General features: G+C 35.1%; 1 protein-coding gene across 3 annotated transcripts; it reads left to right on the plus strand.

Annotated features, from left to right (window-relative positions):
• Nucleotides 1-459: 459 nt before the first annotated feature.
• Nucleotides 460-12,879, plus strand: LOC115994880 (mechanosensitive ion channel protein 1, mitochondrial). Of its 3 annotated transcripts, XM_031119191.1 has the most exons (7): nt 465-641; nt 830-1,689; nt 1,795-2,072; nt 2,694-2,794; nt 3,468-3,575; nt 4,809-5,030; nt 12,410-12,879. In XM_031119191.1, exons 2-7 carry the CDS (start codon nt 917-919, stop codon nt 12,521-12,523), a joined length of 1,596 nt encoding a protein of 531 aa, XP_030975051.1. In that variant the 5' UTR covers nt 465-641; nt 830-916; the 3' UTR covers nt 12,524-12,879. The 3 variants fall into 3 exon arrangements, with proteins under 3 accessions (XP_030975054.1, XP_030975052.1, XP_030975051.1); XM_031119194.1 differs by lacking the exons at nt 2,694-2,794; nt 4,809-5,030; nt 12,410-12,879 and having other exon boundaries at nt 460-641; nt 3,468-3,558; XM_031119192.1 differs by lacking the exons at nt 2,694-2,794; nt 3,468-3,575; nt 4,809-5,030; nt 12,410-12,879 and adding an exon at nt 2,355-2,685 and having other exon boundaries at nt 460-641.
• The last annotated feature ends 239 nt before the right edge of the window (nt 12,880-13,118 follow it).

Genomic DNA, 13,118 nt, shown 5'->3' on the forward strand with positions numbered 1-13,118 from the left:
CTCAACTATCAAATTATGAAAAAAAAAAAAAAGTACTTTTTGAAATACTAAACTTGAGAATTACCGACTAGTAATTTATGTTAAACATATTATCGGCATTGCCCACAAAATGATAAAAACAATGACATTTGAGTTATGTATGTTAGATCTAAATCAATAAATAAATAAATAATAAAAGGTTGATCATGCCTAGGAAAGTACTTACTCCAAACGTTTTTCCTTTTGAGAAACGTTTTAGCGCTTTTTTTTTTTTTTTTTTTTGAGAAACACGAATTTTTAGCATGATTGGCTACATTTTGTTACCTTTTCTATTATACAAACTTTAATACAAGTGCTCTATTGTTACTGCTGAGTCGCTGAACCTAAAATTTGGTGAAAAAATATTGTAACAACTCTTATTAAAAAAAAAAAAAAGTAAAAATATTTAAAAACTCAAGAAAAAAAGAAAAAAAAGAAAAAGAAATCTTGGCTTGTTTGTTACTAAGGAAAAAAGAAAAGAAAAGAACTTCATGGAATGTCTGAAACCGAAATAGTCTCTCTATGTGACTTGTACATTCCTAGATATGGATAGTGACAGTCATAGTGATAGTCCTACCCCTCTGTATCTCTCGGTGTGGGCTTCGGCGATGGGTTTAATAAAGGTGAGTCAATATATATATTGCAATATTAGAGAGACTTTTGATTCATTTTCCCATCACCCAAACTAGGGTTTAGGGTTTATCTGGCTTAGATGCGATTTTGTTGTTGTTATTGGTTCTTTCAATTTCTGATAGTTGAAAATAGTTTTGCTGAATTTCCTTTTGCACACTGTATTATTCACTCACTGCAGGTTTGAGATTCCTCTTGTAATAACTTCCGTATATTTCGTTTTCCGCACAATGTCAATGTCTTTGTAAACTCCTCTCAAGTAGTAACAATGGCTGGAGTAAGGGTTACCCTTTTGAGATTGCTGCGTAATTCGGCCAATCCCTTTTCAAAAATGCAATCTTTTCGATCATACAACAACTCTGACATGAGAATTTCTTCACCATTGCAAGCTTTTGTGAAAGAATCACAGTCCCCTGAAACTTTGACAAATACCCATTTTAAAACTCTGGGTTCTCAGTCTCTTCTTTATACCCAATGTTACAAGACCAAACCCATTACTGCATTTTCACCTACCTTGTCGAATTTGCACCTCCTACATAATAGCCCTCTTATTTTGATCAGCCCCTTTTCAAATTATCGGTCATATTCATGGTCTTCTGGTAGCAAAGCTGATAAAGCTGGAGTTCCCACTGCTTCTGGTGCAAGTGGAGTGGATGGTAGTGGTAATGATGTTTTTGGAAGTGATTTTGTTGATAAGGTTAAAGATGCTTGGCAGACTGCAGTTGATGCGGGAACTTATACTGTGCAAAAGGCTAAAGAAGCTTCTGATGAACTGATCCCCTATGCTCATCAATTACTTGATTCACATCCCTATCTGAAAGATGTAATTATTCCATTTGGTGGTACTTTTGCTGGTACTATATTGGCTTGGTCGGTTATGCCTAGGCTTTTGAGGAGATTTCACAAGTATGCTACGCAAAGTCCTGCTGCTTCACCAACTGGAAGTGTCTCTTGGGAGCAAGTTCCATACGAAAGAACTATTTGGGGTGCTTTGGAGGATCCAGTGCGATATCTAATTACCTTTATGGCATTTTCACAAATGTTAGTGGTTCCAGGTTCAAGATATGTCTTCTAATCGTATTTTCATTTGCATTTTGTATCATGTGTTTTGTTTTGTAGCACAATCATGATGACTTTGATGTTCAGGGTTGTAATGGTCGCACCAACCACTATGGCATCACAGTACCTTGGACAGGCATGGAGGGGTGCAGTTATTCTTTCATTTGTATGGTTTTTGCATCGATGGAAGTCGAATGTGTTTACTCGTATGTTGGCAACTCAGAGTGCAGTGGGTATTGATAGGGACAAGTTGCTGGCTTTTGACAACCTTTCATCTGTTGGTCTATTTGTGATTGGTATAATGGCTTTAGCTGAGGCTTGTGGGGTTGCTGTGCAATCTGTTCTGACTGTTGGTGGCATAGGAGGTTAGTTTTAGCTGTCTATATGCTATGTTCTTTGTTTCCAATTCATATATGAGATAATTTGCATGATCTTATAGTAAATATAAGAAATCAGCATAAAATAAACTTAGGTTTTGGTTACTATAACCTTTATGTCTCTCTCTCTCTCTCTCTCTGTGTATATATATACATATATAGTTATAAGTACTATAGTCCATAACCTTTATGTCTCTTATACTTGATCAACTGTTGTTTCGGAAATGCTACAGCTTGCTAATATGCACATTATAATCTTCTGGTTTTCAGACAATAGTTTGAAGTGACACGTGTCCAGAGGGTTTGGAACCCTTGACCTTAAAACTTCTGCCCTATTCTTAAAGGGAGGAGGTGCCATTTGAGCTGGAACTAATTGGCATTTGGCGACTCTATTTCTTTCTATGTCTCTGATGTGTTGCAGGCATTACTGCATTGTAATTGGATGTGCCTCTTCTCTTATGCGTTTCTCTGTTGCGAAATTTGGCAGTTAATAACTGACAATTCATTAAATTTGGAAAAGAAAACCATTTTTTGGAATGGTAGTAGTTCTTGTTCTTGAGCCTTTGCAAGTGTTGCTTAAAATAATTGATACCTTATGCAATTATGCAGGAGTTGCTACTGCTTTTGCTGCCAGAGATATCCTTGGGAATGTACTCAGTGGGTTAGCTTTGCAGTTTTCAAAGCCATTTTCACTTGGAGATAAAATAAAAGTATTATCTTGGATTCTTCTTTAGTGCACATAGAATTCATTGATCTCATTCAATTTCTTTCAGAAGGCAAAACTGTTTTCTCAAGCATACCCTTTCTGTCATTTTATTAAGAAAACATGCACCGACTCCAATTGAACTTTCTTAATTTGCAGAACCGACTCGAACATAGATTTAAATCTAGTTATCCACTTAAATGCTTGGTCTCTGCTTAAAAACATAAGTTCCCTGGATGTCCTGATTCTAAATTTCAAAATTTGATACCTGAATTTATTTATTAGAGGTTTTTGTTTGGTGAATCTTTCCAACTCTGTTTTTGATGCATCAGAGTATAAGAGAGAATAGTTTGACAATTATTACTAAATGGCTCATCACAAGATAAATGAGGATATATAGTTTTTGCCTGGTCACAGTTCAACCCATGATTTTAATTATTCATTTGGTCATCACATCTTTCATAGAATGCAAATGTGTAATCTTTCGGCAATCTGTATAATGTTTTTTTGGTCATTTGTCTGCGGAGTGGAAGAGAATCTATATTTTTGGAACATTTGTTATGACAATCTTGGGCAAGTCTGTATATATTTGAGTGATATATCTAATTTTATCTCTTCACTTATTTGATACATACATTTTCCTTCTCATTTGGAGTTGTTGACAAATTTACGTTTTGCAGGCTGGTAATGTAGAAGGTCAAGTGGTGGACATGGGACTCACTACCACATCACTATTAAATGCTGAAAAGTTTCCAGTCATAGTTCCAAATTCTCTTTTTTCCAGTCAGGTGGGTGCTTTTTCTTGTTTTCCTTCTTTCTTCTTTCTCTGCAACTTGTCAAGTGCATTATCATTACACCGCACTTATGCATGGACAGACATAAAACTGAAAGCTATAAATCGTGATGATCTTAGGCATTGCTGAATCATATAATCGGTCCATATACTGATCAATGCCTTCTAGTGCTAATGGATCCATGATTTGGACCTGACACTTAATTATGAGGGACTTCAAGTTCCCTCATATAAACCAAGTTTAGTACATTTCTACTTGTATTTTTGATGCATGATACACTATTCTTTTGAGCATTTATCCTTTCAACCAGTGGGTATTCTCTGGGAAGATGGACCTTGAATGCCTACTAGAATTTGATACACAATCTAGCTCGTGATCAATTGACCAATTTGCAAATTACTTCGCCATTACTGTTGGAAGTAGACCCTTTGGTGTTTTTTTTCTGAGTTAAAAGATCATGAATTCTATCAGTATTATTTGCTGGAAATGACTTTCCTAAGTCACCATATTGTTATGATGACTGCTGTTCTTAAAGAAGGTTCCTTAGATAGTGAATCACCTATTGTTAAAAAATTTATAAAACAACCCCTGCAAAGTATTAACAGTTAAAGAAGTAATCAATGCTGATACATTTGGTGATTGCAAGAGTATAAAAAAGGAGATCTATTGATTTGGTAATATCTTATATAGCATCATGTGGTTATGTGACTTGCTTGTCCGGATTCTTTGCCACTCATGGGTACTACCACAGATATGCCAATAAATTGTTTTCCTATGTTCATTAATTATCTGGATAGATCTCTTTTGCATACATTCTTTTTGCAATACTTCATTATGGCTAAATTCTCCGATGATCATTATGATATGCGTACAATTATTTGGGTATCTTGTCTATAAATATTTGATGGTCCATTTTCAATCTAAATTGCATTTGTTCCTGAATCATGTGCGTGCACTCAGTCTTAGATGTTTTGCACATAATAGTGATATACTCTTTACGTGAAAAAAAAAAGGTGATGTATCCTCTCTCTCTCTCACACACACACACACAAACAAACACAACACATACAGACAAGCCCTTGCATGGACGCTCATACATGCCTATCAAATGGCTGTTATTTATTATTATTGTTTAGACAGTGTTCTTATTTATCTGCTCCAGTATATCATCATTTACCATAACTTTTGGCTATGAGAATATTAGTATCTGTCTTGTAAAATTTGTAGGTGATTGTGAACAAGTCACGTGCCCAATGGCGTGCCATGGTCACCAAGATACCCTTGCAAGTTGATGATTTGGACAAGATTCCCCTTATAACAAATGATGTAAAGAGTATGCTAAGATTGAACTCGAAAGTTTTCCTGGGTATGGAGGCCCCTTATTGTTTCCTCTCTCGAATTGAAAGTTCTTTCGCTGAATTAACCCTTGGATGCAATCTCAAACATATGGTAAATTTTTACACCCTCACCATTTCACTTTGTTGGTAAATGAATTATGGTACTAGAAAGCTTTTGTTTGTCCCTTTTAATAATGAAAATTACTTTTAATGCATGTCCTAAGTTCCACATAACTTGATGAATTAGAAATCAAGCAACTTACAAGCAAAAGAAAAAGGAAAACAGTTTGAATCTTTCTTTCAGATTAGATATGATGTAGGCTTTTCAGATAAAACCATAATGTTCTCACTCTATTAATTTTGTTCTGCTTTAGTATCTAGCTAGGAGTTTTTAATACCATATTTTTGTTACACATTAGAATGCATGGCTAAATCAGGTTGTTTCTAACTAATTGTCGCATTTGAAGTTATTGTATTAGCATGAGTAGCTGAGCTTGATTTATGTTCAGATAGCTGTTGTCAAATTCCAAATTATGCAACATATATATCAATTCAGCCTTTGGTTTATTTTGTCTGATGAATATGGAAATAGAAAAGTTTCATCTTGGATTATTTGGCACTTTGGTTCTTTGAATTAAATGAACTGTTTATTTTTCTCTTAATCTTTTAGGTATTCATTTATTGAAAAACTGCAAATTTAGTTCAATTTTTTAGGGGGCCTTTTTGGCTAGGCACAAATTTTAAATAATGTATTTGGGAAATAAGGAAATGACAATGAACTCCAAACTTTTGAAGAAAGTGACTGTTCCCTCGCTAACTTTTGTGATAAACGTAATAGATATGATGACTTTTGATGCCAGAGCAAAAATGGTGAAATTGGCAACTAAGTTCCTTGAATACATTGAGGATTTTGATGCCTAGAAGTTAATAATAAGTTGGCCTTTGTGGTATTTATATTTCAATCTAAATCTTGTTTCAAAATTTTTATTTGACTTTGGAGTATGTGGAATGCATCTTGTATTTTTTTATTTTATTTTATCAGTAAGTTAATAGCTTTATTAATAGAAAAAGAAGATAGAAAGGCCGAGCACTAAGTACACAGGGAGTATACTAAGGACACACAAGAAAAAGAAAACAAAAGAAACTGGCAGCACGATAACTTAGACCATATAGAAGCTGCAGATTTGCATCTGGTATTAATATTGTTTAGTAAATTGTGTCTTGGATTGTCTTAGACTACATGGTAAGTTGTCTTGGAAACTATCTAGTATTTGTTATGTGTCTTTGGAAGCCATCTACATGGTAAGTTGTCTTAGTACTCCCCATGGGTTTTTTGGAAGTTCAAGGGGGTTGCGGCAAGGTGATCCTTTGTCCCCTTTGTTATTTGTGTTGGTTATGGAAGACATCGGTAAAATGTTGGATAAGACTGTCCATGAAGGTCGTTTGTCAGGTTTTAATGTAGGTGTCTTTGCTGGAAGATCTTTGATAGTTTCCCATCTCCTTTTCGCTGATGATACTCTAATTTTTTGTGATGCTAATATTGATCAAATGCTGATTCTCCATATGGTGCTCATTTGGTTTGAGACTGTGTCTGGTCTGAAGGTAAATTTAGGTAAGTCTGAGCTGGTGGTTGTGGGAACAGTTCATAACATGGATCTTTTGGTGGCTGTTTTAGGTTGCAAGTAAGGGTTTCTCCCAATGAAATATTTGGGTCTCCCTTTGGGGGCAAAATTTAAGGACAAGTCAATTTGGAACCCAATTCTAGAGAAGATGGAAAGAAAATTAGTAAGTTGGAAAAAATTATATTTATCCAAGGGAGGTAGAGTCACTTTAATTAAAAGCACTCTCTTTAATCTTCCCACTTACTCTCTTTCTTTATTCCCTATTCCTGCTTCGGTGGCCAACCGAATTGCTAGACTCCAGCGAGATTTTTTGTGGGGTGGCCTTGGAGATGAGCCTAAATTTCATCTAGTTGACTGGTCTACGGTGTGTACTCCACTTGCTTAAGGTGGGTTGGGGATTAGGAACTTGAGAACTTTCAATGTAGCTTTATTAGGGAAGTGGTTATGGAGATTTGGGCATGAAAGGGATGCTCTTTGGCGTCAAGTGATAGAGGTGAAGTATGGTTGTGATTGGGGTGGTTGGTGTTCTAACTCTTCCTCTGGTTCATATGGAGTCAGTTTGTGGAAAAATATTAGAAGGGGGTGGCACTCTTTATCTCGGTTCTTTATGTTTGAAATTGGAGATGGTTCAAAAGTGCAGTTTTGGCTAGATAGTTGGTGTGGTTCTTCTTCTCTCGCTGACTGCTATCCTGAATTATTTAGGATTTGTTGTAGCAAAGAGGCAAGTGTGGCGGATCTAATAAGGTTCACCAATAGTGTCCTCCATTGGGAGATTCATTTTTGTAGGGATGTGCATAATCGGGAATTGGAAGCTTTTAGGAGCTTCATCAATACCATTTATTGCACTCCTGTAAGGGGGTTGGGGGAGGATAAGAGATGTTGGCTGCCTTGTAAGAGTAAGGGGTTCACGGTTAGTGCATACTATCATCTTCTAGTTGGCCATAGTGAGCAGTTTTTCCTTGGGAAAAGCATTTGGAAGCAGAAGATTCCCTCTAGAGTGGCTTTCTATGTTTGGACCGTTGCCTTGGGGAAATGTCTGACAATTGACAATTTAAGGAAAAGAAAGGTTTGCATTTTGGATTGGTGTTATATGTGCAAATGTAATTGTGAAACTGTTGACCATCTTTTCCTTCATTGACCGGTTGCTTTGGAGTTGTGGGATATGGTGTTTGGTTTATTTGGAGTTTATTGGGTTATGCCAATGTTTGTCGTTGGGCTATTTGCTTGCTGGCAAGGTTGATTTGGTCACCATCGTAATGGAGATATTTGGATGGTTGTTCCTCATTGTTTGATGCGGTGCATTTGGAAGGAGAGAAATAGTAAGTGTTTTGAAGACATTGAGCGTTCCATGCCTGACATCAAGCTTCTATTTTTTAGAACTTTATTGGACTGGTTCTTTGTGTGGAGGAACCATCCTTTTTCTTCTATTTTGGATTTACTTGATTTTTGTAATGTTCGTTCTTGATTTGTTCAACCCTGTATACCCCCTGTGTACTTGGGTGTCTTTTTTTTTTTTTTTTTTTTTTTATCAATGAATCTTTATTACTTATCAAAAAAAAAAAAAAAATATGTGTCTTTGACTTCCAATCTTTGTATTCTTTTTATACATCTTACTTATCAAAAGGTATTTTCTTATAAAATATCAATGAAAATATGACTAAGGTAGGCTATCTCTTACAAAAAAAACTTTGATTATTCCTAGAATTACTCCCTTGTTTTGCCTTTTTAGGGTTTATCTTCTGTTTTACAGCAAAGCTATCAACTTTGCTGCCTTATTAGGACTGAATGCGTAGGTAGTAGAGCATCAATCTATGGATTTAGGTTGAAAGATATTAAACTTCAACTTAAGTCTATATTTCTAAGACTTGATGAAGTAGATGTTTGTATGGGAATTTCTAAACGGAATCTCTTTATTTCTAGGGCTTTCTAAGAAGAGTAATAAGTGAAAAGAATTAAAATCCTATTGTTCAAGTTTCTGACAAAAAGGTATTTTCAATTTTTTTTTTCCATCTCTTGACTTAGAGATTGATTGGGATTCACCTCCTATCTATGACAAGGAGATTCTAGATGATCTTATGTCTCAGTCTTTTATAGTCTATAAAAACGTTTCAATTGTTCAAGAATCTCTAGAGCTAAAAGGGTGAAATTGGCAATTGAGTTGCTTGAATACATTGGGGATTTTTTTTTTTTGGAGAATGAATACATTGAGGATTTTGATACCTAGAAATCAATAATAAGTTGGCCTTTGTGGTATTAGTGTTGCTATTTTAAGTTTTGATTTGAAAATTGTGTTTGACTATCTAGTTAGTGAAGTATGTGAGAATGTGTCTAGTATTCGTATTATTTATTAAGTTGTGTCTTGGTGTGTCTTAGACTACTTCGTAAGCAGTCTTGGAAACTATTTTCTATTTATTGTGTGTTTTCAACTAGTCAATCTTTGTAATCCTGTATAAATATTAATGATAACTATTCAAGTTATTTTTGAGAGAGGTCAGTTCAAGAAAAGTTTAAATGCAACCTTTATCTCCTTAATTCCCAAAAAGTCAGATGCAGCAAAGGTGAGATTTTTGGCCTATTAGTTTGATAGGGACGTTTTACAAAATTATTGCTAAAGTATTGGTTAATAGGTTGAAAGAGGTGACCGGGGATGTTATTTCGGAGTCTCAAAATGCTTTCGTTAAGAATAGGTAGATTCTAGACTCATGTCTCGTTGCAAATGAATGTTTGGACAGTAGGTTGAGATCAGGAATTCTGGGGGTGTTATGCAAGTTGGATGTGGAGAAGGCTTACGATCATGTGAACTAGGGTTTCCTAATGTATATGCTTAAGCGGCTTGGGTTCCTAGAAAAATGGAGAAAATGGATTTTTTACTGTTTATCCACGGTCAAATTCTCAGTTTTGATTAATGGAGCTCCATGTGGTTTCTTTGAGAATTATATAGGCTTATGACAAGGTGATCCTTTGTCTTCATTATTATTTGTTGTTGTTATGGAGGCAGTTAGCAAAATGATGGATAAGGCAATGACGGAAGGTCGATTGTTCGGATTTAGTGTGGGTACCTCCACAGGTGATCACTTATAGGTATCTCATCTTCTCTTTACAGATGATACGTTGGTTATGTGCGATGCTAATATCGACCAGATGCTGTTCTTATGCTTGATTTTGTCATGGTTTGAGATTGTATCGGGATTGAAAATTAATTTGGATAAGTCTGAACTAGTTCCTGTGGGAGTGGTTCTAGGTTTTGAGATGCTAGTAGATGAGTTGGGTTGTAAGCAGGGCTCACTTCCTATGAAATATTTAGGCCTTCCATTGGGTGCAAAATGGAAAGATAAAGCAGTTTGGAATCCCATCATCGAGAAGGTGGAAAGGAGGTTAGCAGGATGGAAAAGATTGTATCTATCCAAAGGGGGGAGACTTACTCTCATAAAAAGTACTCTATCCAATTTACCTATTTATCTCCTTTCTCTTTTTCCAATTCCAACAGATATAGCATATCGTATAGAACAACTTCAATGAAATTTTCTTTGGGGTGGTCTGGGAGATGTTTCTAAACATTACTTGGTGAATTGGTCCAATATCTGCTCTCCTATCCAGTCTGAGGGTCTAGCAATTCGAAACTTGAGATACTTTAATGAAGCATTATTGGGAAAATGGTTGTGGAGATTTGGGTATGAGAGAGAAGCGCTATGGAGAAGGGTTATAAGGGCTAAATATGGAGCTGAGGAGGGAGATTGGTGCTCTAATTCTGTTCTAGGCTCCTATGGGGTGAGTTTATGGAAAACTATTAGTAGTGGTTGGTCTACTTTTTCTCGCTACATTCAGTTTCAGATTGGAAATGGGACTAGAGTGAAATTTTGGCATGATGTCTGGTGTGGGGATAATCCTTTGAGTATGTGTTTTCCAGATTTATTCAAAATCAGTAATGATAAGGAGGCTTATGTGGCTGATCTCATGTAGTTTCCTAATGGGGTTCTTTTTTGGGACTTAGAATTCCTGCGAGAAACTCATGATAGGGAATCAGATTCTTTGTTTGTTTTTTGGAATGTTATATATGGAGTCTCATTGAGAGGTATTGGTGAGGATAAGATATGTTGGACACCTGCTAAGAGCAAGGGTTTTGAGGTAAGTAGTTACTATCAGGCTTTGTTGGGTGTATGTACTCAATCCTTCCCTTGGAGAAGTATTTGGAAGCAAAAGGTTCCTTCCAGAGTTGCATTTTTTGTTTGGACTGTAGCTTTAGGAACGATTTTGACTATTGATAATTTACGTAAGAAGAAGGTGTTGATTCTAGATTGGTGTTATATGTGCAAAAGTAATGGAGAATTGGTAGATCATCTTTTACTACATTGTCCTATTGTTTATGAGTTGTGGTCTATGGTGTTCACCTTGTTTGGTATCCACTAGGCAATGCCAAAGACTGTAGTTGAGCTCCTTGCTTGTTGGCAAGGAAATTTTGGTCATCATCGTAATGGTGTTATTTGGATGGCTGTCCCTCATTGTTTGATATGATGCATTTGGCGGGAGAGAAACAATTGGTGTTTTGAAGATTCTGAAAGCACTATAGCTGATTTAAAACTTTTCTTCTTTAAAACTCTATCGGATTGGATGTCTATCATAAGAAGTCATTCTATTTTTTCGGTCTATGATTTGATAGATGCTTGTAATTTATGTATTTGATTATGTTGGTCCTTGGCTGTATACTTCCTGTATACTTGGGTGACTCATTGAGTATTAAGTTCTTGAGTAAAATTTCCTTTACTTATAAAAAAAAAATAAAAATATTAATGATAATATTGAAAATATGAGGAAGATAGACCATACTAGTGATAGACTATCTTTTACAGAAAACTTTACTGGAAAATTACATTTTAAACCATACAGTCTAGGGCTTGTAACAAATTAAACTCTTATATTTCACAAAGTAACAAATTAAACTCTTATGTTTCACAAAGTAACAAATTAAACCCTATAGTTTTGAAAGTAACAAATTAAACCCGAAGTTTTAAAAAAACTGTCAGGGTGCAGCCTAGTGGTTAAAGGCTTAGAATGAATTGTAACCCAAACATTATGGGTTTGATCCCTACTAGAACTTTTCCTGGATTACCTGATGCATGGTTTTGGCAAGTAGGGTCGTGTATTCGTGGTTTACTCCCCAAGGATGGGTCCAGAGGGCCTTGCCTTAGTAAGGTTCCACATCATCAAAAAAAAAAAAAAAAAGTTTTAAAAAGTAACAAATTAAAACTTACCCATTTAAGCGAAATCTCATTGTGTTTGGAATTTAATATGGATTGAGGGTTTAATTTGTTACTTTTGAAAATATTTGGTTTAATTTTTAATTTTTGGAAGCTTAGGGTTTAATTTGTTACTTTTGAAAATGTACAGTTTAATTTGTTACTCTTAAAACTATTGGGTTCCCTAAACTATAGGGATTAAAATATGATTTACCCAAACTTTAATTATTTCTGGGATTACTTAATTTTTAACCTTTTGGGCTTTATCAAAGAAATGTTAGTTTGCCTTTTAGTTATCTATTTTTCCAAAAACTAGGTCAACTGAGCTGCTTAATTGGGTTACTAAAAAAAAAAAAATGCTTAATCAGGCAATTTAAGGTCAAAGTAAGTATTTAATCATGTTTGTTATGCTAATCACAAATTCTGTAAAACTTTGAGGGTCACCATTGTTTCCTTACACCTCCTGGAGGTTGGTGCAATTTTCCTTAGGTTTGTTGTATAATCATCTTGCCTTGAATATTTGATTACTGTTCCCAATGTTTGGATCATCTCCCTTCCTAAGAATTTTACTGTGTTTTGGTATTTGTTTATTTATGAATGTCGCTTATTTACTAATAAAAAATGTTTGTGTATAGAGCAAAGATGAATTGCACTCTACGGAACAGGATCTTCTTCTGCAGTCTGTCCAGATAATTAAGAAGCACGGTGCTAGACTGGGTAGCACCTGGCAGGATACAACCAGTCAGTGATATGGCAAATTTAAAAAAAAAAAAAAAAGAAAAAAAAAAAGGAATCTTTTATGCAGGTATTGGATTGTTGTTTCTCTATCTGCTAACTTTACTCGCCAAATGTGAATATTTACAGAAATGAATCATGCAGTTTAAGATATGAAAAAATGAGTTGTGATGCAATGTCCAGTTTTCTCTCCTTTTTTGGTTCTAGATGTAATGCTTCATATCATGATTTTATGCTTTTGTGTAAAAAAAGAGAGCTGTTCATTTAAAATGAAATGTGAAACTGGATTATGTTCTTGTAAAGACATGATGCTCGCACTTTCTATGATGTGATGCTTGCTCAAAGTCGACAAAATTGGAAGTTCAATTTATTATATTTTTTTCATCATTTGTTTTAAATTTGAGTGTTCCGCATCCCTTCCCAATAACAATTGGTAACAAGTTGTTTCTTGCAATGGTAGATCACCATTTAGATACATACAGTCAATAGAATCATTTTTACAAGGTATTTTATCCATCTTTCTTCTTCTTCCTTTTTTTTTTTTAAAAAAACTTTTAACAATATATCTTTTGGGACTAAGGCACGGTGGTGGTTGTTGTTATTGTTGTA

This window comes from Quercus lobata, chromosome 6 (genome assembly GCF_001633185.2).
Source record: "Quercus lobata isolate SW786 chromosome 6, ValleyOak3.0 Primary Assembly, whole genome shotgun sequence".
In the NCBI taxonomy this organism is placed as follows: Eukaryota; Viridiplantae; Streptophyta; class Magnoliopsida; order Fagales; family Fagaceae; genus Quercus; species Quercus lobata.

Bases quoted from the DNA above. Each gene is read 5' to 3' on its own strand.
- LOC115994880 (XM_031119191.1), top strand. From the start codon at position 917: ATGGCTGGAGTAAGGGTTACCCTTTTGAGATTGCTGCGTAATTCGGCC. The intron at 1,690-1,794 runs GTTAGTGGTTCC...TTTGATGTTCAG, and splicing joins TTTATGGCATTTTCACAAAT to GGTTGTAATGGTCGCACCAA. The intron at 2,795-3,467 runs GTATTATCTTGG...TACGTTTTGCAG, and splicing joins CACTTGGAGATAAAATAAAA to GCTGGTAATGTAGAAGGTCA.